Below are 27,187 nucleotides of genomic sequence, written 5' to 3'. Positions count from 1 at the left end.
TATGGAGCTATGTGTGGCGCTGTCCTCTCAAAGAGACTCTGAGAGACCATTGTGTGAAGCACTGAAGGTGAAGCTCAAGTTGCATTGATATTCTGGAATATTGGAGATGGCAGGACCCTGAGACACCCATCAAGGAGAGCTCTGGGCATGGAGTTTAGCTGGCTCAGGAGAGATGGATGTATGGGTGGGGCTGGACAGGTGATGCTATCCACATTGGGAACTGGACTTTTCAAGTGTTGGAACTGTTGAAGACTATGTGGACTTGTAAAGTTGGTCATAATTCATCTTATACTGTGGTAATGATCCTGTGGGGACAAAGGGTAGAAAGTTATGGTTTCAGAGTGATGTGTTTATGTGTCAAGATGACAAAGGGTAGAGTTATGACAGAGTCTAGAGTCCCCTGGGAGATGGTTCTCTGGCATGTCTTTGCTGGAGATTATCTTGATTGCTTTAGGTGAGCTGGGAAGACTTATCACTGTGGGTGCTTCCATTCCCCCCAGCTGGGGACCTGAAGTATAAATAATGTATATATAAATATGTATATATATGAAATATGTATGTGTGTGTGTGTGTGTGTATGCAATCATGCATCCATTCCTCTCTGCTTCTGACTGTGAATTCAATATGATTGGTTGCTTCAAGCTCCTGCTACCTTGACTGTCCCATCATGATGGACTGTGCATTGAGCTATGAACAAAACAAACCCGTTATTTCTTAAGTTGCTTTTGTCATAGTATTTTATTGTAGGAACAGGAAAAGAAACAAAGGCAAAGACAATGCTTTTGGAAAACACTGTTACATTTAAGACATTACTATTTTGCTCATTTCATATAGGAGGAAACTGGGACACACAGAAGTTACAACTTAGCCAGGATAAGAGTACTCTGGGATTTTGTAGATGTTAACATGAGAAAGTATACGGCAAGCCACTCCATGACTTACATAACAAATGCGCCTTAAGAATGTGTGCATAGGGCTCTTCTTTAAAGTAGTCTTGGGTGATCTTTGAAACAATTGGCTACTCTCCTGACCCAGAAAACCTTACAGTATCATGCATATCAAGAGTTCAAATTTTCATGTTCACTTTAAGAGCACCTTTAAAACAAGATGTGCATAATCAAAAAGCCACTGAAAGATATCACTTTAAGGACACAGTGTGTGTCATTCTGCTAATATAATAGCAGAGCAGGTCGGTGAGCCCAAGCTAAACTGTGGGGCTGGGTGCAGGGTTGAAGGACCCCCAAAGAGTGCTGAATTTTTTATCCATGCTTACAAATGTGGAGGGTAATATTGATGCTAAAGGCTTGGATGCAGAGTGCCTAGTCAGTGCACATCTCCAAGTGAACCGAAGACTTGGGATGTGCTGCTGGATTACAGAACTCATGGTCAGGGTACCCGACACAGGAGCTCCGCTGCCACACTGGAGTGATCTCTCTGAAAAGGAATCAGTTCTACCTGGAGCAGAAGATGCTGTGCAGGAGAAAAAGATAACCCTAGAGGAAACTGGAGAAGCAAAAAGAAAGCACAGGAATAACCTCAGCCAAAAACAATGCAGATAAGAATAGGTGATAACTTAGTACCATGATTCCAGTATTCAGGAGCCTGATGCAGAAGGATTGCCATGAGTTTAAGACCAGCCTTGGTTGCATAGTGAATTTCAGGCTAGCTGAGCTATAATGTGATAGCCTATCTTAAAAAAAAAAGAAAAGAAAGAAAGAAAAAAGGAGAAAATGTGCATAAAATAAAACATAAAATTATTCATATTTGTTTTGAATGTGATTTGTGGAACAGTTTTTCATAAACTGTGTAATCACTCTCTAAATTACGTTTGGAATGGACTTGAATTTTTGCATGCAGTGCTTTCTGTCTTAAGAGATGAGTGCATTTAAAATCAGAAGCATTCACACTGGGGTCATGAGGGACAATGCAGCATCTATGGGTATGTAACTACCATCTATTCTAAATCTTCCTCCTCGTTGTTTATTAATGACCCCCAATTAGCTCTTCAACTTGTTCTTTTAAGACATTAACAAAGAAGAATCTGGCAGCTTTTATCACAATTCAGCTTTCTTTTTTTTCCTCCTACAGTCAACTTTTTCATAATAGTTTCTAGCAATCAAATGAAGTGCTCGTCAGACTCCAGCTCTTTCTTTAAGGCTGATCATTTAAAAACAGTGGCCTCCATATTTCACATTCACGAACAAATAGGAGCTATTGGCTTAAGTGCGTTATCTCACAGCAATGATCCATGAGGCATGGTCAGCCCATCTCTTACGCTCCTGCACAAGGCCTTGTGCCCTCATTTCATGCGTTTGTCCACACCTGCAGCTTCTCGATGATGCTGTTGTTTGCTCACTTGGTTTGCTCACAACTCACTTGCTATTTGTCGCAGACGATCTGATGAATAACTAACTTATAATATCGAATGCTCTCTTTTCTCTTCTTGGTTCTTCCTCTTTTTAAACTGGCGATTTCTTTCTGTGCAGCTCAGGCTGGCATTGAACTCCCAATCCTTCTGACTCAGCTTCCTGAGTGCTGGATTACAGGCACGAGTTACTACACCCAACTTCTCATTTTGGCTTCTCCCTGTCCTGTATAGCTTCTTGCCTCTAGTCCAGACTCTCCCCTTTTCATAAATCCTGCATAGACCATTTCAGCTTCAGACGACCTCTCCACTTTGAAAGCCCACATAAACATCACACCACACAATTCAACTGTCAGTTACAGCGGTGGCTTGGTTTTTGTCAGACTATATTTAAACCGTTGCTAATTACCACAGATTTGTTTTCTTACTCCAACCTGTGACAGTTCTTCAGTGTCACAGAATGGTTTGTGCTCCTGTAGTTGTAGCTTCTTAGTAGTTACAGATTACCATATGGCCAGAAATCTCAGCTCTCAATGAAAAAGAACATTAAATCCCAGCATGGAAAACAGCATGAATTCTGAAAGCTTAAGTTGTGTTATGTGTTATCGAAGGCCTCCTGCTCACTAAGAAAATGCAAAACCATGTTGAAAAAGGCAGAACAAGCATGTTTTAGAAGACTGGAAATATTTTGTGGATATTAAACCTCTTACTATAAAGAGCCGTAATGTACTCCTGGGAGTCTCTAGTTAGTCTATAACCAATTGGTCCAGAAGGGGAGGAGAATGCATCTGCTTCTAAAAGGAAGCTTATTGAAAATATTTTGCTCCAGAGTGTTGTTTTACACCCAACAAGAAAACAAAATTCAGTGCACCTAGAGAACATCCCGAAGGAATATTTAAGGTGTCAGAATCTTTGAAAAACAGCAAGCAGCTTGGGTTTATTTGGAAGCACCCACTCATCTGCTCTTTCAATTAACCCTGAGTGTAGAAGGATTGCTGATTTGAAATGTGTCCGTCCGATTCTCTGGACACATATAGTACTGGCTCCCCATCTGTGGAATGCACAAGCATGTTGCCTAACATTCTCAAACATGTTATGTAGCTTCCTAGAATTTAATTACCTTATCTATATAAAATGAGAACACCAGCTGTAACAAGATTTTTGAGGTTGTTTTTACCTATATAATTACATAAATGGTATATTTGCAAAGTTCTAAAAAATTAAGAAGAGAAAAGCATTCATTGTAGTGGAGTGACAGAAGGGTTTTGACAACAATGGCAAGTGAGTTGGCCTTTGCTACATTAGATTTGGTCATGACTATGACAGTGATTATGTTCTTGCAGGAAGGTGTTGGAATGATGTGTCTGTGAAGACCCTCAAATTCTTTGTAAAATTTTGTATAAATTCAAGTTTGAATTTTTTTTTTTTGCAGTGAAAGGCGTCATTGTCTTGACTTTGTCATCCATGACTCTAGAAATATGACATGGTTTAGAGACCAGGACACGTGCCTCCTCTATAGAGACTAGAACACATACCTCCTTCACGTCCACAAATGCTCTGGTTTGTGGGGGTGGGTGGAGGGAAGAAGCAACAGTGGGGAACAGAGCTGTGAAGAGATGAAAATTGGAAGCTAAGGATGGAGGGGCATCAAGAAGCGAGAGGCAGGGGATGTAGAGAGTGTCATCTTGTCCTTGAGAACAAGAGTGCTTGCTTTTAAGTCTTGGACCTGTGCCCAGAGATGATTTCTGTAACTTCCCTGAGATCAAAGGGTTTGCTCTATTATACATATGCGTTTTAAGCTTCCTTTTTGTCTGTCTGTCTGTCTGTCTGTTTATCTATTTATTTTGATTTTTTGAGACAGGGTTTCTCCATGCTAGTCTGGAATTTACTCTGTAGACCAGGCTAACTTTGAACTCATGGAGATCTACCTGCCTCCCCAGTGCTGAGATCAAAGGTGTGTACCACCATTGCCTGCCCCTTAAGTTTCCTTTTTAAATGAGGGACTTCTTAAAAGTCTTTACTTGTCTATCTGATGTAGTATAAATTGGTTGAGGTCCTGTCAGTAGTTGCTGGGTAACTCTGGTGACTGGAGCAGACAAGCATGTTGTCCTGTGCTCATAGTAGCCTGGGGAAGAGACATTGGTTTTCCCAGTGAGAGCTGCAGTCTGCAGAAGTTAAAATGACTTTACAAGCTATGTGTTGAAGAAACAGCACTACAATTATGAGGTTGACTCTCAAGTCTAGGCCACTGTAGAAATAGTACAAGTTTGAGTGACGCTTTGAGGAAGGAGAAACCTACGTTTGTTTAGGAATGGTTTATGTATGCATCAACATACATCTGGGAGAAATACAATACCAATATTAAATAATAGTCATTAAGTAGTAGACTATATCTCCAATTTTTATATAATGAAATATTTAGATGGCAGGAGAGTTACTACAGTGTTATCACACTTCTTTTTTCATTATTACCCACAGGATACACATTAAACTATTTTATTTTTAATTATGAACATATGTGTGAGTGTGTGAGCCTTTGTACAGGTGCACAGAGAGGCTGGAGGGGCCTGTTTGATTCCCTCAAGGCTCTACTTACAGGGATTTGTGAGCTGCCCAGTGTGGGTGCTGGGAACCAACCTTGGGTCATCCACAGGAGCTGTATTTGGGTTTAACTACTGAGCTATCCTTCTAGCCCAAGACACAGTTTTTAAACATGCTCTAAGTTAAGTGACCTGATTGCGAACAAGATAATATTTTTTCTCATCTTTTCACTCTTTATCCTTTTCCCAACTCATATAATTGTTTGTAGTTTGCAAAAGTTACTGATTGCTTCCTATGCTGGAATCTCCTTTAAAGGAGATTAAAGAACTCCTAATTTTTTTTTCTACTAAGTTTTCATGAAAAACCAAACCAAACTAAACCAAACCAAACCAAACCAAATAAAACAAAACAAAACAAAACAAAACAGGTGACTGTTGTAGCTAAGGACCAATATCCATGCAAGCTAATTTGGGAAACAGTAACACTAAACGTCAGGTCATGACTTCAGATTGCTTTCACATATTGGTCACTGGTGTTACCAGCATCATGTAACCTGATTTCCATATATATTTTTCTATACATACATATATATATTAAAAATTAAGTTCTATGAGATGTACATGTCATAGAACTTAATTTTTATACGATTGTAACCATATATATGATCTGTCTGTCTGTCTGTCTGTCTATCATCTATCATGTTTTTACTGAGTACCAGGTATTTTTACAAAAATGTCTTGGAATAAAAAGAACAATAAAACCAACAAAACTAAAACAAGAACTTTAAATAAAAGCCCCAATAGCCATGTAAGGTAGACTGTAAAGCATTATACATTTATGTATTTCTATTTAGATGTTTCATATACGAATTGATAAGTCCCACTGACCTTTTGTTATGCCTGGCCAATACTTAGCTTTTCCTTTTATTTAAAAAAAACTTTTTAAGAAATGGTTCAGTAGGATTTATGGCCTGAGTCATAAATAATTTGCTATCTATGAAGCAAAGACATTTGTCAAAATAAGGAATTTTTACATTTTGATTTTATTCAAGCGATTTCAAATATTCTCAAGAATTTAGAAGACAAAATATTTGTATTCTTTTTTTTACAAAAATATGTACTCTAATATCAAGATATTTTACCTTGACTAGCTAGCTTGTATGAACTATGTCCTCATAAGACCCCACAACACTGAAGCGGTGGCGCTACTGAGACGGGGTGTAGAGGAAGTATAAGGTTTTCTTTTGGAGGCAGGGTCTCATGTAGGCTAGGACAGCCTCAAACTATCTACTTAACTAAAGATAACTTTGATGTTCTGATCATCATGCCTTTGTGAAGTTCTGTGGTTGCATGTGTACCACACCATTTATGTGGTGAATATAGTTAAACTCAGTGCGTGACACATGCTAAGCACACACACTCTGCTAACAAAGATATTTCCCCAGACTAGGATAGTTTTTTAAATTTAATATATCTTTTAGAGAAGATATTTGCCAGAAAGCCTTATGCTTTTAGTTAACCATGTCCACCCTCCCCCACCCCTAGCCAACCACCGTGTGCCTCTTAGGCCAGAGAAGGAAACTTTTTCTGAATGTTCTTATGGGTAAAAATGAATTTTTTCATAAAAACTGAGAGGCTAGTTCTAAAATTTATGTGGAAAAACAAAAAAAACTCAAAATAACTGAAACACCTTTGCAAAACAACAGTAAAGTTGAAGAATCAACATTTGATTTCAAGACTAATAAAGCTATAATAATCAGTAAGATGGCATTTGCGTGATGATACAGAGATTAAAGGACTGGAGTTAAAAATGTATCTGCACAGATTTAGCTAAATTCTTTACAATGAAGGTACAAAGGTACAAAGGCAATTCATGGGTGATATGGTAATTTTTCAATAAATGATACTGGATAAAGTCATTTACAATGAAAAACACCCAAACTTCCATTCATATCTTATAACTTTCAAAAAGAAGCAACTTGACTGTGTTTTCAGCTAATAATAACTTTCAGAAATTTATCCTGAAGGTATTTGAGAGTCTTATTAAGTATACTGAAGATCTTTACTTAGATGGAATGCTGTTAATTTTGTATAAAATAGAAAAATAGAAGTGTGTGTATGTGAATGTGTATGTGTGGATGTGTACATAAATGTGTATAGGTGAGTGTGTGTGTGAGTGTGTGTGTATGTGAGTGTGTATGTGTGTGTGTGTGTGTGTGTGAATGTGGATGTGTGTAAAACAGTTGAGGACTTAAGATGTATCCAGCAACTTCCAGGCATGGTGGTGCACTCCTTTAGTTCCAGTACTGGGGAGCAGAGAGAGATTTCCAGCCAGGGCTACAGAATAAGATTACATTTCAGTATCATATATCTATATTCCAGCTGTGCACACTCCACCTCATTATCTTTAGAAACATTTTTGACTACATAAATATAAACTGTTCTGGTTTGACTGCTCCTTGGTCTCAGTTATTAGCTTTATTTCTTGCATCTAAGAGTTTTGGTGAGGTAGTGCTTTCACTTTTCAATCATCATAGTTTCTGTTGTATTTCCTGTCTTAATATCTGATTACTTATTTTCAGGATAGTCTTATTTCACTTTTAATCACTCTACACATCGGACAGATTACTTCCTGCTTTGTTAAGAAGCAGCATTGAATCCTTTGCTGCTTCTGAATTTGCACATTCAGTTATTCATGAGTAGCGCTTGAATAACTTACGTCCTCAGAACCTTCCTCTTGATGTTCTCAGTTTTAAAATTGAGCTGATGATTGGGAAGAAGAAAGAGGACTCACAGGGAGCCAGAAACACAGACATGCGTAGTCTAAACCTCACAAGTGTGAGGGCGTTGGCCTGCCTTTGTGCTCTAGTGGTCTTATTTTAGACTCAGGTCACACACCTTGTTGTGTTAGCTTTCTCAGTAAAGAGTAAACTACAGTTAAAATGGGAACAAGGCTTAAAAAAATCAAAGCACTATGGCTGGAGAAATGGCTCAATTTAAGAGAACTGATTACTCTCGTAGAGAACTGGGGAGTCCCATGGTGACAAACATTGGTTGTTTTCACGTTTGGCCTCTCCGTCAGCTTTGTGAACACATCTTCTACTTGACCTTGAAGGTTGCATCTGCCCAAGGCTCTTTCTGGAGTCCTTTCGTATTCTCCTTTGACAGCCATCGCCACTCTGTGGCTTCAGGACATGTGACTCTCACAGTCATGGCTCTTGGGCTAAAATGTCAACTCTTATTTCTCACTGAATCCTTAAAAGTCTACCTGGATATTTCAAAACCAACTCAGTCTCAATGTACTAGAAGACACATTTGAGACTTGTTTTTTCATCTACAATCACCTTCAGCTTTGTCCCACATTAGTTTGATTGATTCATTCACTGATTTGTTGTATTTATCCACCAATTCAACAAATATATATATGTAGATGGCACCTTAGATGTATTCCACTAGGAGAAGAGAACAGATAAGACAATGTTTCTAGTTCTCTGGGAGCTTATATTGTAGTAGATGAAGACACTGAGGAGAAGCAAACATAACAAACCAAACCACTTCATGTAATGACCAAGTGCACCTAGAAGATAAGTTGGATGAAGTGATAAATATTCAGGCCAGGAAAACCTGCATAAAAGATTAACATTTTGCATGAGAAACAAATGACAGTAAGGAACCATATGTGACTAGGTCTGTGAGAAGAGCATTCCTGAAGAGGAGCAACTTGTAGAGAGAGGCCCTGATCTCCAGATGTTGGGTTTGAATGGATTGAGTGGAACAGGAGTAAGATCAAGAATATAATTAGGGCTATTGCATGTATGTGTGTGTGTGTATCTGTCTCTGTCTCTGTCTGTCTGTCTGTCTGTGCATGTATGGATTATGCATTCATGTATGCACACATGCATGTATACATACATGTATATGTGTATTTCCATTCTCTCTCCCCTGCTTTCCCTATACCTGATTCCCCCTTTCCCATCCTCTCTCCTGCCCAGTTACCTCCCTCTATCCCCTTCAACATCTGAAGTTTTTCTTTTTTAAAACTGACATTCCTCAATGGTATATGCAAAGTAGATTCCTTTAGAGAAGAAATTCTGCAGATGTTCATTAACTACCTATACTAGGCATCAGAGAAGGGGAGGTGCCTACAATGTAGCCTCTGCCTTTGGGGAAATATGTTTAAAAACAGTCATACAAAGATACTCTTTACAACCAGAAAAGAAAGCTAACTGTGTCATGAATGCCTCTTGCTTATGTGATAAATGCATTCTGTTTTCACTGGAGCCCTTTGCTCAGAAAACAGCACTACCGGAACATTTCAAAACTAAGGCGACAGATAAAATGCTCAACACACAAATCTAGAATAAAGATTGATGAGTGGTTGTGTACTGGTTCTCCATAATTGCTGCTTTCTAGTTAACCTTGAGTAATTAAAACATATACATGTTTCCCCTTGGGGGACGCATATTGGAAACATTTAAACTCTTATGGTCATGGTGGGCTTTTCCCAGACAATTGGATCCATGCCCAGGAATACACCTCTTCCCCCTTCCCCCACACCATTTGTCGGTTGTTTAACCTAGCATAATCTGTTTTTTTCCTACCAGTCAAAATGACAGTGCTAATTGATATACAGGGAACTCAAACAAAAAGAGCCATGGCACTGTTTTTCAGAATGTTCTCCCATTATTAGTATTATCTGCTATAGAGTGAGTCTTCTCGTTGCTTTAGTACAGGCTAGTCTACCATTAAGAAAACACGAAAGGTATTGAAAACTAAGGGTTCTGCTTTGTGAAACTGAAGACATCCTGCCCCAAATTAGAATTTCATGATGCATTCCCAGGGTTTCAGGATTATGCACACACAGCCTTCATCCTTTATCTCAGCTCGTGGCTAAGATATTGAATATATTGTTCAGATCGATCCTGGGCTGAAGCCTAGCATTGTTGGAGAAAGAGACTAGTTCATGTGACCGCATTTGGAACAAAAAGAACATGGGGGATGTAGCAAAAGACTGTGGTTTTCTATGAGAACGCATCTCAAAATCATAAAATGAGATCGTGCCTCATCGGTCTTCAAGCAAACAAGTTGCAGCAGGTACACTTTTGCCAGGGCCTTAAAACAGTCTCACTCTTCAGTGCCTCAAAAACCTGTTCTATGTAGTACAGCTTAGAATCAGTGTTAGAATTTCCTTCACATCCAGACTTATACAAACCTTCTCTCCCTGTGTGGTGCGTTAGTTTTGTGATAGCCCTCTCTGAGCTTTTCATGTACTTGTACTGAACAGCAGGGAGGTAAACATGACCCTTTAGGCTCTGCATTACCTGTAAAGATTACTTGAGAGTTTTGACGCCTGACGCTGGCTGATGTGATGTTGATCACGCCATTGGTCAAGTGCACAAAAAACGCTCACGCCGCCTCTGCTCTCCACTTACCCCTGGTCTTCCTGCTAGGGACAGACATCCCTTAACAGCACTGGGCTTGCTGCTGGAGGAACTCAGCTGTTGAGCAGTCTAACCCTATGGCTACGGACCGCAGTTATGGGAACGGTTTTCCTAGTAAGGAAGTGGGACACACGTCTGTCAGGTCTCACCATATGGTCAGACACAGAGGGGTCCAGACCTGTGAGAGTCAGAGTGAGTAGAGGCCAGATTATAGACAGCTTCTCTCTGTCAACTCTGGTTTGCTGGGTTTAACCGGATGTTGCGAATGGTAAAGCATCCATTTTTTTTCCCCATCCTGTAAGATTTGATTCCATAGGAAGATCCCCATCCTGTCAGTTTTCCTAAAATGCTAGACAAATCTGAGCCCAGAGGTAGATATAGGTTAAGCTCAAATTGACATGCTCCCTGTGGTTATTTTGGGTACTCATTTAGCCTCCTTCTACAGCTGACTGCTGTATGCGCTTTCCCTCTCTCTTTCCGTAATTTATGTTGTACTAGAAATACTATTATTGTACAATTAATAACCATTGAAAATATATGCAAGCATTTTTATTTTTTCAATGTAGTTTCATTTAATTTTTAATTCTGTTTTATTTTATGTGTATGAATATTTTGCCTGCATACATGTACATGCAATACAAATGCCTGTGGAGGCCAGAAGAAGGCACTGGATCCCCGGGAACTGTAGCTATAGATAAATGAGTTGACATGTATGTATGTATGTATGTATGTATGTATGTACGTATGTGCTGGGAACTGAACCCTGGTCCTCTGCAAGAGCAGTAAGTATTCTTAACTACTGAGCCATCTCTCTAGCCAAATCAAACAATTATTTTACATTTAGTTCATAGTGAATGTGTGTGTATTCTTGTGTGTTTCTGTTTGTGTGTGTATGTTCTTGCGTGTGTGTGTGTGTATGTGTGTGTGTATATGTGAGAGAGAGAGGGGGGAGGGAGAGAAAGAGGAAATTTGAAGGTGTAGGTTCTCCCCTCCTACCGTACGGGTTCCAGGATCAAACTCAGGTCATCAGGCTTAGCAGCAGCACTGAGTCATCCTGCTGGCTCCAGAAATGTTTTCAGTCATTGACTTGAGGCAAGCATGACAAGCTCTCACCTTCAAGGGTGGATGTCACACTGTCACACACCCCTATCAACCTCACTCCAGCTTGTTCTGTTTCTTCCCGTTTTACGGGCGAGCTGCTGGGCGTGTCTTGTTCTTTCTGGCCTCTTGCTGCCTCTTCCCTGAGGCACAGCTTCAGCATCTTGTGCTTCTTGCTCTTACCTTGTCACCTCTCCTGTAACGCAGGACAGAAACTGTCAGCGTTAGCCTGTTGTATGAACACGCTGTTTGTTTGCGTGTGTCACAGGGAGCTCTCTTGACTTCACATTCTGCCCCAGACTCTTGCCACGATTCTCTTGCTTTCACAGCAAAACTCCTTAAAAGCATTGCTGATCACCGGTCTCTCGTTCCTGGTTTCCCAGCTTCCTATAATTCCAATTGAGTTCTCCTTTCTCCCACATCTCCACTGTGACGATGGACTGTTCTTACTAACTTCCTGATGGGCCTGGAAGGTCTTCACCTTTCTCTTGGACTTCAGCTCACCTCTCCTGAGTTTCCTCTCAGCCCTCCGTCTCTGTTCCTGATTACCACACTGGGGGCCCAGCATCCTGAGCCTTTCTGCCTGAATGTAACAAGTTCCAAATATATATGTTTATCCAGCCCAGACGTCTCCTTGCATGACAGACCCCAGGAATGTAGCCCCAGAGGCATTTCTGTGCTAATTAGAAAAAGCTACCTTATTTTTTGGCTGCAAGCACTTGACTGCCATCTTCTGGGGGAGTCTGCAGCATCCACACACACTGGATTAAACTGAATCAACTTGAATCAACTGCAACCCTCACCAGGAGCAGATGTGTGTGTGTGTGTGTGTGTGTGTGTGTGTGTGTGTTTGTGTGTGTGTGTGTGTGTGTGTTTATGCATGCACACCTATGCCTGCCGGAGTGTAGCTCAACGAACACCTTCGCAGTGCAGCTTGGTGAGTCCCCACCTAGACAACTGATTTCTGTCTCCTTTTCCATCCTGTCTCAGGCCCTTCCTTTCAGTTTCTTCTACTTCAGAATTCTTCTGCTTGCTGAAGTGGACTTCTGTGAAGCTACTGTTAGCACCCTCCTCTCCTGCAGCCCAACTTGAACCCATCAGTAGATCATATTCTCTTTACTTCAAAGTATATTGGAATTCAAACGTTTCTCAACACCTCACTTTGGTGCCTGTGTTCTAAGCCCCTTCAACTATGACTTGGATTATTCTAGCATCTGCTTCCTCTAGCTTCCCATTGTGTCCCTTAACACAGCATCCAGTGTCACTCATTTCAATGTCATCATATTTTCTCTCTAACCCCTGTCCCTCTGTAGTCTACTGTAACACTCACGGTAAACACGAAATTATCTATAATGGCCACCCAATCATCCAAGCCTGTTCCCACCTCCAACCACAGCAGCCTTCACGCTACTCTCCAGCCAGCCCAGCATGCCTTGGCTGCAATCACTCTGTCTAAATGCTCTAATACACAGAAATAGCTTGTTCCCTCCTAGTCTTCAGTTATTGCTCAAATGCCACTTTGTCATACCAAGGAAGCCTCAAACAAAATCTCACACACTATCCAGACCCCTGTCTTTTATTGTCTCTGCCACTCTTGTCAGCTGGCAGGTACACATTGTAACTACATAACTTCATTACATAGTAACCTTGAGTGCCGACAAAGGATTTTCCCCTCTGTTAAGCCCCAGTTTCTGTAAGTCAATTTTAAAGAGGATTTTTTCAATTAACTAAGTAAACGAAGAAATCCCAGACTCCCTTGGTGCAGCACAAAGGTTTCTGATGATCCCGCACACACCAACTCTCCAAGTTCTAGGATAAAAGTATTTTCTTGAGTCCAGAAGCGAATTTAAATCAAAATTGAAAACCTCAGTGGTTTTACAACCTTCTGGAAGGACATCCGTTAGGTGCCTGCAGAGAGAGCAAGGAGGTGCCACCTAGTGGTGACCAAGGAAATCCACTTTGTGCTATGCAATTGTCATCAGTAAATTTTTTTTTATTAATTTAGCTGACAATTTGACACAATTGTATAATGTATAATAAACATACCAATCCTTATGGCTCTCTTTTATCCCCTCCTACACATAAAGAAACTTCTCTTCTCAGCCAGTCCTTGTACTTTGTCTTTGTTTTACATGTAGGTCTTGTGCATCTACCCTAGCTGCTGGGCTTCATGACTCCATCAGCCGTGCCGTATCCAGAACACAGTGTTTTATAAGACTCCCCTCCCCCAGGTCCTATGGACTTTCCTTTCTGCTTTTCCATGATGTGTCCTAGGTCTTAAAGGGTGTGATATGGGTTTTGCGTTTACGGCCAAGCATTCAACAGTCATTTATTCTCCGAGTTTTGACCAGTTATTCTACTGAAATTTATTAACAGGTAAAAATGTGGCCACAATAGAGACCCTACGAGCTTTCTCATAGTAATAATTAGGATAGTGGCAAGTCCTAGTGGGTGCATTTTCCACAGACTATTACCCGACTGGAAAATAAAGGGTCTTATTTTTTTTTTAAATTACTCTCTTCCCACTTTCCCACTGTGTTTGGGGTGGGGTTTGGGTGTCAAACTCAGGGCCTATGCTCAACATCCATACATTACTGAACTAGGTCCTGGACCATTTCTAATATTAATATTTATTTTTTAATTTGAGATCTGATTTCTTTTTCTTTTTTTCCTGTTCTCAGACCTTACACTTACCTTGAAGCACTCACAGTCCTGAAAGTTGAAAGGATAATGAAATGAAGGCTCCATCTTCTGGAGAGTTCTATTCTGATACTAATGTCAGGTGGTAGAATAAAGCTGTAGGAAAAACAAAGTGATCTCTCCAGGACAGATGCCAAAACCCTATGAACCATTACTGTGTGTTCGCCAGCATCCAGAAGATGCATTGTCTGAGCTAGCTCGGTATGTTGCAGAGAGCTAAATAATTATCATATGGAGAACCTAAGAAAAGGATAAAAATTCTGTCTGTACATCTTGATCGGAAAGACAGCAATTCTGCTAGATTGTGACTGTCACTCTGGCATTTGGCAAGGTTAACTCTGGCAAGGTTATTTCAGAACATTGGTGGCTTGAAGCAGAACTCCTTAGTCCCCATTTTCACTCCCCTTGTTGGGGAAGAGAGGAGAACTGTTTGTCAGATAAGCCAGGGCAGGTGACGAGAGTCCCAGGAAGGAGGTAACCACTGAAAGTGGACATTCAGATTAGTCCCTGGTCTTTCCACGTAGCAGGACCCTGTCTGTTCAGCACTAGAAGGCAAGGATTGAAACAATGGAATGAGACAAGGAAGTTTATGTATAAAGTTTAAGCATAAAGAATTATTTTCCAATTAAAACTGACTTTAAAGCCCTCAAATTAGAGGCCAAACCTTTAGTTCATCCTCAGTGAACAGATCCAGACAGAAGCCTCTTCAGGGATCTGTTGACGTAATTAAAGACTCTGGACTTCTTCCCACACTGCAGTTGTTCCTGCCCCATCCACTTCTTGTGCTTTCCCATGTCTCTATCTCTGCATGTCCTAGCATTCAAAGTACAGACTTGTACATCCTCCACAAAGCCTCTGTTAGCTTTATCCTGTTACTGTGGCTCCTCAAGTCTATGCTAAAGTGCTTGATGAAAAGGGACCACATTCTAAAACAATGTTTCCATTGGCTTTGGCCAGTTTTATTAGATGAATTTTCAATGTTTCTGGCAAAACAATGTAGAAAAGCTGCCTATCCTTGACTCAACTATCCACCAGGCCCAAGATGGTTGCATTATTATATGTTTGATGGAACAGTTCTTCAGCTTGGAGAAATGAAAATATCTTCTAAGATTTGTTTACTCTTATGACTATTGTAAAGGTTTGTTTTCATAGATATCTCTAGAAGTGGGTATCAAAATTGGTAGTATAGCAGTTGGGAAGTGTTGGCATGCCTCTGTCATTCCAATACTTAGGAGGCTGAGGTAGGAGTTTGAGACCATCTTGGGCTACATAGAAAATTTTAGACCAGCTTGGGCTGTATAGCCAGACATTGCTTCAAAAGACATGGAGTAAAAAAATTAAAACAAAACAAAAAACAAAAAAAGGACAATCAACCAATCAACCAAACAACCAACTAATCAAACAATCCCTCTATTTTTTGTTATTTATATAGTTTTTTGAAAGAATTCTTTCCTCTGTCTACATAATATTTTTTTGACTGCAGGTAAATATTTTTGATGTAATACTTTGCCTATATTTTTCTTGAGAAAACATCTACATGTACAAATTGATATGGTATTTTGAATAGTATATTGCTAAATCTAAAATGATGCATTTAAAAAGGGTTGAGAAGATGCTGTTTCTAAGTCACCTAGCCCCTGAAGTTGTGTTTGTGTAACAACATTCCATGCTAATGGGATGACGATGTTGAAAAAGGAGATGCCAGCAGTCCAGTGTTGGTAAGGAGGCCTTGTGTGCACCCCAGATCTCAGGTTTAAATAGCAGGGTGGCATGTTTTTGTTTGGTCTCTCATTCAGGCAGCCACAATTATTTCTAACCATTTGTTAGGCTTGATGGCTCAGGGACTTCTTATAGGACTTAACTGTTATGTGGTAATTAGCAAATTTGCCATTTTTTAGAGCGTCACCATTCTTAGTAACTGCTGAGTTGTTTTGATAGCTGAGGAACAACATCAGTAATCTGATTTTTACTTAAATGAGGCATTGTTGGCTTGATGTAATCCTGATATAATAAATACATGCATATCTCTGGGTTTCTTTTTTGTTTGTTTGTTTTAGAATACGCAGAGTTTCTCCATTGCAAAGGAAAAAAATTTACAGATTTTGATGAAGTTCGCCATGAGATTGAAGCAGAAACAGACCGAGTGACAGGAATGAATAAAGGCATCTCTTCCATACCCATTAACCTCCGAGTCTACTCTCCTCACGGTAAGGGCGACTTCAGAATGTGAATGATTCTCCTCAAACTTTTTTCACTAGACCAATTCACCTTCATTGCATTGCAAACAGTGCTGAGTCTCTAGGATGTCTGTGCCCTGATGCCTGACGTACAGTTCAAAGACTCAGACTGTCTAGAGAGACAGGAAGGGGCTGACAACATTGTAATTGACTTGGGAATTGAAAGAAGAATCCCTTTATTTTTATTATAAACTTTCAGAAATCAGAGGTTGCAAAGTGGGCAACTGAAAACTTCTTTTTAAATTATTAGTATCTTCAATCTGTGCCAAAAACTTTTAGAAGTATGTGGCTGAGTCGCTGAGTCCTTCCCAGTTGTTCTCCCCGCAGTACTTTTATATTTTTATTTATTTCATTCTTGAGGAATCAAATGTGATTTTTATCACTAGACTGTCGGCATGAATTCCCATAAGGGCTCGGAATCCACATGGAGGAAACAGTAGTCAGGTTGGACTGGAGTCACCTTACCATTGACTGCTTTACAGCCCACTTGTTCCATTCAAAGCAACACAAATGTCTCATAGCTCCCACAGAGGCAAAGTGGCTAGCCCTCTGCAAATAGCATCTGATGCTTTAGAAGGGAAGGGCTATTGCTACCCTGAAAGTTTTTAAACCACTTGAAGGCAATGCACAAGACTGGCAGACAGCATATGCATTTATTGTTCAGTGTTTTAATTATAGCTTCCTAGTTATGACAGTTAGGGTATGAAAGCCCTCTCAGCAAACTGGTAGGCATGTAAATCAATGCAGTTCAGATTATGTTAAGACGAACGTCTGGCTTAGCACAATCATGTAAAAATAGAGAAAATTAGAGCACTCATTTTGTATTCAACGCTTTCCCTTCTCCACCCTGGTGATGGAGTCATTCACATACACAATATGTAAAGCTGATCTGAGTGGTAGATGACGCAGTCATCTATGGTGTCTTTTAGACCACCTTGTGGGTGTCTTTTGGATGACGGGTATCGGTTAGACTCTCCCATTCTTTCCCACAGTGTTAAATCTAACCCTAATCGACCTACCTGGAATAACGAAAGTGCCCGTGGGAGACCAGCCGCCAGATATTGAGTATCAGATCAGAGATATGATTATGCAGTTCATCACGAGGGAGAACTGTCTGATTTTGGCTGTCACACCAGCCAACACCGATCTTGCGAACTCAGATGCACTGAAGCTAGCCAAAGAAGTTGATCCCCAAGGTGAGTGTGTGACCATTCCGATGAGAAAGAGTCACTGCAAGGATCCAAGAGTTTTGGTCACATGTCCAGGTGTGCCAAATTCTCATGACTTGATTTCGTAAAATTCTGCAAGGTCAATATTGGTAAATATCTTATATTTCAGATGCTGATAGAAGAATAACTAGGAAAAACGGCCAAACACTACATAGCTAAAAATAACATTAAATGAAAGCCAGGAACATAGATACTCTCAAACCTCATGGAGTGCTTAGTCTTAAAGGTTAATAAGATAAATTGTTACAGAAGGATTATGCTTGCTTAGTTATTGTAGGAGTTTGCCAAATGTGCTGATGAGAACACTTTCTATTGTCTTTTGTTTACTGTTCACTGAAAGCAGGAGATATAAACAACAAAAAGCACACAACAGGTTATTTAGTTTGTATTTATTTGACATATATCTTAACATCAGAGACTTTTTTCTTGTTATTTATAGACCAGAACCCAGAAAAGTCTCTTTTGCTGGTGTTTTAATTTTTCCTTTCTCTGAGCCGAGAAATGACCATCTTCGAGGACCTCAGTTGCACACCCAGGTGTGTACGTGTCTAAAGTAATAAAAGACTCTCAGAGATGTGTGCTTTCAACATGGAGATGTGTGGTCCTCAATTCTAGGACTTTTTCAATTTTTGTTCTGATTAATCCTCCCCTTTTACTTATTGCCTTTGTTTTTAATTCTTACTTTGTCTTCTATGAGTTGTTCCTCTTCTAATGTGCACTCTTCAGTCTTCGCGCTCCACGCTTGCGTGATTTATTCAATTAGACCTTCTCTAATTAATTTTTCATTTGTGATATTTCTGAGGTTCCAAGAGCATCTTCTTATTTTATGCATGTTATTTTTATGTTTTACACATAGCAGATTGCTCTTACTTTCACGAGTGCAGTGATTAAGAATCTTAATTAGAACCTTTTCAGATTCTTCTTTTATGATGCACTTATTCTTAGAGTGCATTGTTTTCCCGTGGCCTTGGTCTCTGTCTTAGATGCTTTTGTCAAATATGTTATGACTTTCTGCCGCCTGTTCCTTGTTGAGGGTGAAACACTGAAAAGCTGATGCATGTGCAGGATTGGAATCCATTGGTTAGTAAACTTACGTACAGCAACTGGACTGTGACCTGGTCACTTTTGTTAGTAGAATTTCCAAGCTGCTAGAATGGATATCTTCTCTTGAGCTGGTCTATGGTAGACCATGTACCCAATGTAGTTGAATCCAAGAGCAAGAATGCACCAGTAGGATGGAAGGAAAGTAGTTTTCATCACTAGGCACAATACACAGACTTTACTAATCTCTTCGATTTCATATGCCATTTCCTAAGGTCCAAGTCTGAAGACTACCTGACTTAGCTTCCTCTGAAAGCATTTGAGAGCACTCTATTGAGGTTGAGGCAAGGTAGCTGTGCATTATGAAAGGTAGAGGTAGGGTCTGGAGCTCTAACAGTGTCCTGTATGAACCACCTCTGGTGTTTTCAACTCTGTCCATGTCCCTGGTGCTCTACTGCTGAAACTTTCCCCAAGTTCTGAAATAACAACTGGTTTCTTTCTGTTTGGCTTTCTCCATCATTCTTGAGATGAAGGCTTAGAACAATGCAGATGAAGGCTATCAATGTCCAGATAAGGACCCACACCAGGACTCCCTCTCTAGTACCAATGTCCCAGGAAAGTTATTGTGTAGATACAGACTGTGCAATGTAGCTATTAAATGATACTATACCATGCTTGTCCAAAGCCATTTTGTCTCCAGGAGGCAAGGCTATGGTCAGGGAGTTAGGGCACAGATAGTCCATCTACTGTTGATTGTAGTGTCATTAGCTCCTGAGAAATCCACATATAATCAAACCAGACAAAGCTTCCTGCAGGAGTGCAGATGAAACCATACCTAGTTCCCGACACCTCTTTCATTCTATCTTGACCTCCATCCCCTTGAAACGTATTCTTTTCTGATACAGACTCTGTTTACAGGTGGTAGTAATTCATATTATTCTTGGTACCATCCTCATGATTCACACAAATCTAGTAAAAGAAAACACAATGACAAATCATATGTTCCCTGTGCTGTTGTTGGGTTACATGTTCCATAAGTGTTTGTTAGGTATAGTTAGGTTTTGGGTTTTAGGATTTAGGATTGTTTAGATTTGCTATTACCTTGTTGATCTTCTTCTGTGTGGTATTCTCTTATAGAAAGGGTGACATTAAATAATATATCCTTTATTGTTAAACCATCTATTGTTTTTCTTTATGCTAGTCTCCCCCAGGGAAGGATTGCTATGTTTTTAGATGCATTTCTAATAGTCATTTCTTCTTAATCATTTGTCATCATGTGATGTCCTTGAGAAACTTCTATTTTGTCTCATATTGGTGACTTTCCAGTTCTCATGTGACTGATGCTTGAGTGGCATATCCTCTCCGTTCTTTAAATTCAATTGTTTTAGTCATTTTGAAACCAAATACGTCTATTGTAGAGAGTACGCAGTTGGATCACACATTTGATTTTTTTAAACAAATACAGCTCTTAATACATTAAACATGCTTTATTAGTCAGGGTTCTGTAGAGTCCCAGAACTTTTGAAATGTCTCTGTATATTAAGAGAAATTATTGGACTGGCTTGCAGTCTGTAGTCCAACTAACTCAACAATGGGCAACCCTAGGGAAGCCCCAGGATCTAGTAGTTCTCAGACCCATGAGGCTAGGTGTTTCAGCTGGTCTTTTTTATAAGCCAGAATCCTAAAGAAGTGGGTTCCAATTGATGTGCTGCAAATAAGCGCAAGCAGGCAGAGAAGAAGAAAGCCTTCCTTCTTCCATTGTCTAATGTCTTCAGGAATAATTTCTACTAACCAGTTATTTCCATTTGTATGAGTCATAATTTCTCTATATATATTTTTATTGTTGTTGAGTAGTATGTTTGGGCAGATTCTGTCCCCACCCCTATTCATGCCTCTCCTTCAACCCAAGGTTTTTTTTGTTGGTTTTTTTTAAATTACAGATGTTGTTACTTGCTTGGTTAGCACTTTTCTTGAACCAACATGCTCTGCTGTATGCAGCCTCTCCAGTCTTGCTCAGTTCCCTTCCCAGATGGCTAATAACTCCAGAGCAATTTCCTTATATCAGAGTCAACAGCTCTCCCAGCATTTACTGGAGCCTCATTGTAAATGGCACTACTGCTCCAAGTTTATAGCCCTACCTTCGCCTTCACCTTCTGCTAATACAGAGCCCAAGCAGGCGAAAATTTAGGGTTCTCCTATGCCTGTTCTGATTATGCTTATGTATAAACATTTTAAAGGCCTTTGTGAACTCCTCATTCCAAACTTTTGTCTCTTTTTTTGCTTAGATGTTTCTTTGTCACATTTGTTTTCAGTGCCCGAAGCAGCTACAGTTTTAAATATTTGTCACTGATTATTTTTGACAAGTACTCCCTGGGGTAGAGGTCTTCCACACCAAGTAGGCTCTCAGTCAGGTTAAATAGGGGAAAAATACAGGGAGGGCAGCTTTTAGGCAATTGTCCTATAGGTTAAATAATACCAATTGTTTAAAACTGTATTTTCGGTACTCCCCAGCCTCATCTGCTTTGTCCAGACTCACCAAGAAGCCAGCTTTTACCCTGGTGGCAGAGGTTGAACAAGGATGAATAGAGATCAAGGGGCCTGAGAGGGCAGCAGGACTGGTCCATATACCACCCAGCCTGTTGTTTTTATTGAGATTAATCTGTTTTTCTGGGATGAATGCCCTTCAGATCATTGCAAGACTGTCTTTAATTATGCAGCTTTGAAAAAGTTGATTTTGGCATTTTTGGCCATGTTCTTTCTCAGTGCTTCAGGGAAAAATGGCCTTTTCAAAGGTATTTACTCCAGCATTCTCACAGACCTCCTTCACACTGTACAATTGCCATAGCCAGGAGCTTTCCATGTGAACACATGAGTTACATGGTGTGGACAGTCTAGCTGTGACATCTGTTCCCGTTGGCCCTCAGGGTTGATTTGCCTGGTCTCTCCTCACCATGCCACATATATCTTTTCTAAAAATTTTCCCTTGGCTAACTAAAAATGTTGACCTATTTAGACTGCAAGGGAGTATTCTCTATTCAAGGGCATATGAACTAAATTATATTCACCAAGATACCAAATTATACAGGTTTTTTGAGAGGTAGTCTATTTTAGAAGTTCTACTTCATACTGAATTAAGACTACATGATATAGAGAAGCCATTTTCATCAAAATATGACTGGAGGATATTCAAATATATAATTGATTAGAAAGTTTATGTTGAAAAGTTAATTATAAATTATGTGCCGGGCGGTGGTGGCACACACCTTTAATCCTAGCACTTGGGAGGCAGAGGCAGACAGATTTCTGAGTTCGAGAGTTCGAGGCTAGCCTGGTCTACAGAGTGAGTTCCAGGACAGCCAGGGCTACACAGAGAAACCCTGTCTCAAAAAAAAATTATGTGCATTATTCTGTTTTAAAAAGACACATCTGGAAAAGAAACACGCTAAGTAGTTTGCATAGTTCAGGTGTTGTTAAGGATCTTGAGACAATCTTGAGTTTAGGATAAGCCCTGAATGACAGTGATTTTATCTTTATAGACAAACAAAGAGATGGATATTTGAGACACAGAGAGTCAGGGAAGAAGGTCTTATGGAGATAGAGATGGGGATTGTGTTGTGTTGCTACAAGCAAAAGAATGACTGATGCCATGAAAAATTGGAAGAGACAAGAAAAGATCCTTCCCCTGTTGTAGAAAATATTTTATCTCAGTGGGGGTTTCTACCCCACCTTTGATTATCCAGTTCCCAGATAAGGGACATAAAATGTTTATATTTATAATAAAATTTTAAAACACTAGAGCTGGGCAGATATCTACTCTCTATGCTATTATGTCTATTACCCTGCCAATATGACTTGCCATGTTCTTCCCCGGCCGCTCTTACTCTGACTAGCCAGCCCTCACGGCCAGTTCTCATGATTGGTCACTTACCCCACTGGCATTTTCTTCTCTTTCTACTTTCTCACTTCTCTCCTTGTGTGATCCTGCCTCAGACTCCAAGCCTGGGAATTGAAGCTCTACCTACCTCTCTTCTGCCCAGCTATAGGCTGTAGGCATCTTTATTCAATCAATAGTTTTAAACTAAGGAGAAAAATCACATAGCATTACTTGGCATACATGAGGATCTCCTCATCCCTGGAGACAACTATACTTTGGGGGCCAGCATTTACCATTACAACACATAGCAAAAGAGCAAATTTCAACATTCCCTAGAGACTTTGGAGGAAATGTGGCATAACTGGCATCTTGACTTTTGACTTAAGTTTTCCAGAATTTCAGGACAACAAATTCTTGTTGTTTTAAGCCACCAGTTTGTTTCAACAGGCCTCATAGATGAATTCAGGTAATATCTAGAGTCTTGAGCTTTTAGTTGTGATAATTTAGGGCATGAATGTACTTAGAGAAAAGAGGTGGGCCAGAGAAGTAGCCTGGAAGACCTCTAGAGACAGGAGAGAAATAGAAGTTGTGGAGAAGTGGCAGAGAACCAAGGAGGCATTATATTCTAGAAGCTAAGACAAAGAGATCTTTAAGAAGGATAATGTTGTTGGTTTTGCCAAAATCTATAGCAAGATGAAGAGTGACATTGTAGATAGGTCAACCAAGTCTACAGCTCAGAACCTGTAAAAAAACCACAACAACAGAGTCAGAAGGAGAGCATGGTTGCTGGTGGCTGTAGAATAATGACATTCTTTTATGATATAATGAAGTGGCCTACATTCATCTAAAGACATAAAAGGGAGGGTACCATATTTTTTGCGTCTCTTCTTTGGCCAAGTCTTCACAGTCTATTTTCAACCTTGGACCAAAACTGCCTAGAAGTACTATGAAGCTGCTTCCACATGTGAGTGGCCTTATCACTGGATTCTTTCCCATTGATAGACTTAGATGATCCAGTGGTAAACAGAAAGAAAGCAACATTGGAATGGCCTGATGTCTTACTACCTATAATTTTGGTGTATACAGAACTTTAGTTCTCTGCTAATGGAGTTGGCCATTGAATTTGGCACATAAAAGTCCTTGGTGGTATTAACAAGGAGGGTGTGGTAAGAAAACATTCATGAAATCTTGAACATAAGGAAATAGAGACAAGAACTACAGTTAACATTTTTAAGCTTCACCAAAAACAAAAGGAAGAGGTGGCAATGGTAGTAAAAGATTAAGAGGACATTTTAAAGATGTCACAACTTCCTTGTGTATTGATGATGGGAATAGTTGACAAGAGAATTAAACCCAGAGAAGACAAAAAGAAGATAAATAGACAAGGTAGATAACTGACTTAAGGAAGTAGGGGCGTGATACTGTAGCATATCTGTGCAAGTCCTGGTTACAGAAGATTATATTGTTTTTACATCTTAACAATATAAAAGGTGAGATCTGGAGACAAACCATAGAGGCTCAAAGATTGATTAGTAGGGAGATTCCTTTAAAAGCCTCATTAAGTTTATTTATGATGGCTCAAGAGCCACCTCTCTTTGTAGGCTTTAATGGTTGTGTGATAGTGACAGTATGTTTACCTTTTGGCTCAGTGTATGTTCACAGTGGACATCTGTGCTTTATAGGTTCAGCTAGACCTTAAGTGGGGCAATTCATCATAAACAGGCACTCACATTTTGTGTTGGGTATTAATTTATTACTTGGACACAAGTTCATTACCCAGGGAGACTGTCACTGTGCCTTTTTATCTTTGGAGGACAGCAGTATTTTAGCATTACCCATCAAACTTGTCATCCACAATGGAGGGCTGTTCAAAGGCCTTGCTGGGAGGTAGATGGGTCTGGAGACTCCTTTCATGGTGATTTATTTCACAGCCAAATGAATTTTGTTTCTAAATTTACCATAACCACACATCTTCCTGGAGTGTAAAATCAGCCCATGAAGAATGTTAGACCTCTGGCTGGCAAAGAGGGAGCCATTTTCCCTTGAGATAATTTGTGAATTGGGCAAGAATTGACCTTACTTAGCTACTTAGGAGGAAGCTAGTTTTTTCCTCCCTGTCTTCCCTTTTAATCTGGCAAAGCTGAACTCCATGGGTGTTGTAAGCTGATATGACCTTCAGCACTATTTAGCAGGCGTCTCCTCTGGTGTCTCATCAAAGAGAACCTTAGAGTGCTAAGCTGCGAAGACACTTCCCGTATCTGGGAATTTAGTCAACCCTCATGATAGAATGAATATACTTATAAGCAAAAAATATAGGAATGTTCTAAGCAGAAAACACATTTATTTTCAGGCACTGTGTTTGTTTCTTCATCAATTCTTTCCTTAAAATTTGATTTCCATCTTTACCATGAGATTTTGCCTTAATAATATGATCAAATTATAGACATGAAGACAATAGCTATGCCAAACTTGACAGAGGAAAGCTCATGAGGCTTCAACCCTACACAATGAACTACAAGCAACTAAAGAATTCTGAGAGTGGGAGAGAGCATCTTCCCCTGGCAGGAAGGTACCAATTGGTTATCCAATACTAAATGATCAGCCCTGAAGCAGACGTACAAAAAACATTATATAGTCTGAAGAGGTTTATTAAGGAGACATACATATGAGCGTGTGTGTGTGCTCGTGTGTGTGTGTGTGTGTGTGTGTGCATGAGCAAACACACACACACACACACCATCACCACCACCACCACCACCACCACCACCACCAATTAATGAAAAAAAAAGAGGCCATGAATTTGAAATTGAGCAAGGAGCGGTATATGGAAGGCTTTGGAGGGAGGCAAGGGAAAAGAGGAGTAAAGTAATCAGATTGTAATTTCAACAGTAAAAGGAAAAATTAATAAAAATTAAGTAATTAGAGTAAGATGAATATAAATAGCACTGATATTAAATTAATAAGTATGAATATGTATTGTTTTTTAAGGAGAAATACTATGTGTAACATATTTTCGCTTTAAGAATTCACTTTGAACTTATTTCTAACATGAATGCAAACTATAAAGTCTGATTTTTTCTTTTACAAATGAAGAAAGTACTAAGAATATTAGTTTAAATCAAGATTTGTTGGTCTTGAAAAATTGTCTATATCACTTCTGTTCAGTTACTCATCCTTTTATACTGAGCATTTACCAGGCTTGATCAAAGCTTTGAAGAAATCAGGTGTCTGTCTACTCTATAGACATCAAGGGCCACAAACACATATGGTCTTACATTCCCATGGGAACTTGCATAGGAAGTGGATGAGTTATATCATTGTTATACTCCAAGGTCAGAGTCATGTGACATCTTAATGCATGCTACTACTTTACACTGCAGGTACTTTATTTCACATGTTTCATCCATCTTATTTGGGTTTTATGTCTATACAATTCAAGTAGATTTATTCAATCTGATATTATCAGTTGGCACATTTGCAAGGAGGTAGATCATGTCCCACATAAACAGGCTTGCCTAAGAGCAGTTAAGAACTTTCATCTCAATCTCAGGAAAAAGATAGCTCATTCTTTGGTGTTCCTCAAACCCAAGATGAAATGAGACAGCCAGTTCTCAAAAGTTGCTTCTGACCTTCCACTTGCACACTATGTCATATGTGTGCACATGTGCACATGCACACAAACACACACACATACAGACACACACACACACTCACATTCACAATAACGATCCATTTTTTGTTGTGCTCACATTTCTTTCTATCCATTCTAACATCCAGAAGCCCACTCTATTTTTATGTGCTATTGTGGGAGACTCATTAGATGTTTCCTTATCTCCTTTAAAACCAAATATTCAATTTTATTAAGTCCTTCCTCATAAGGGCAATATTATTCATCTAACCAGTTTATTATGCTAATTCTCTATTTCATTTTTCTTTCAATATCAAGTCCAGTCTTCTTAACTGGGCACTTGTGGACTTCTATGCCTTGGACTTTTTCCAGCTCATTGCACTTCTACAATTACTTCAATAATCAGTAATTTTCCTGTTATGGAAGCTGATCTGCCTCTTGATATTCTTCTTATTTGTTTTGGGAACAAGTCAAGGTTAAGAAACGACAAAAAATGTAATTTGGCTATTATTTAGATCATGTCCAGTCTTCATTGTGCACTTGGCACACTTAATAAGAGGGAGTGTGAAGTGAGGGGCTGCCTCCTTCACGGCCTGCAGAAGTGTCTGTGGGCACTTCCTTCATTGCCAAGTGGCATAGGAGTGCCCAGCCCACTGCAGGAAGTATTGTATCTAGGCAGGTAGACCAGGGCCAGAAAAGGCAGGTCTCCTTGAGCCTGAGAGCAAGCCAGTAGGCAGTGTTCCTCTATGGTTCTCTTTCAAGCTCCTGCCTTGCCTTCCTTGCCACGGTTTCTCTTGATGATGGTCTGTAACCTTTAAGCTGAAATAAACACTTTCCTCCCTAAGTCACCCTTGATCAGTGTTTCATTGCAGCAAAGCAAGCTAAGATATATCATAATAGAATTTTCCTCAGTAATCCAAATAATGATACATATTCTGTGCATATTCTATTTTTCGTTGGGGGAAGTGTGTGTGTGTGTGTGTGTATGAGAGAGAGAGAGAGAGAGAGAGAGAGAGAGAGAGAGAGAGAGAGAG

General features: G+C 39.8%; 1 protein-coding gene across 5 annotated transcripts in view; it reads left to right on the top strand.

Moving 5' to 3' along the window:
* Positions 1–27,187, top strand: part of Dnm3 (dynamin 3) — a 459,396-nt gene that overhangs the window by 105,303 nt on the left and 326,906 nt on the right. For all 5 annotated transcript variants that reach the window (XM_028757965.1, XM_028757957.1, XM_028757948.1 and 2 more), the window contains exons 3-4: positions 16,202–16,351; positions 17,374–17,577. In XM_028757965.1, the coding sequence (XP_028613798.1) occupies positions 16,202–16,351; positions 17,374–17,577 (354 nt within the window). The remainder of the gene's footprint in view (positions 1–16,201; positions 16,352–17,373; positions 17,578–27,187) is intronic.

The sequence above is a fragment of the Grammomys surdaster genome, unplaced genomic scaffold, assembly GCF_004785775.1.
Source record: "Grammomys surdaster isolate TR1022 unplaced genomic scaffold, NIH_TR_1.0 130, whole genome shotgun sequence".
Lineage (NCBI taxonomy): Eukaryota > Metazoa > Chordata > Mammalia > Rodentia > Muridae > Grammomys > Grammomys surdaster.
Note: the sequence above shows the minus strand (reverse complement) of the source record. Positions and strands in the feature narration are given on the sequence as shown.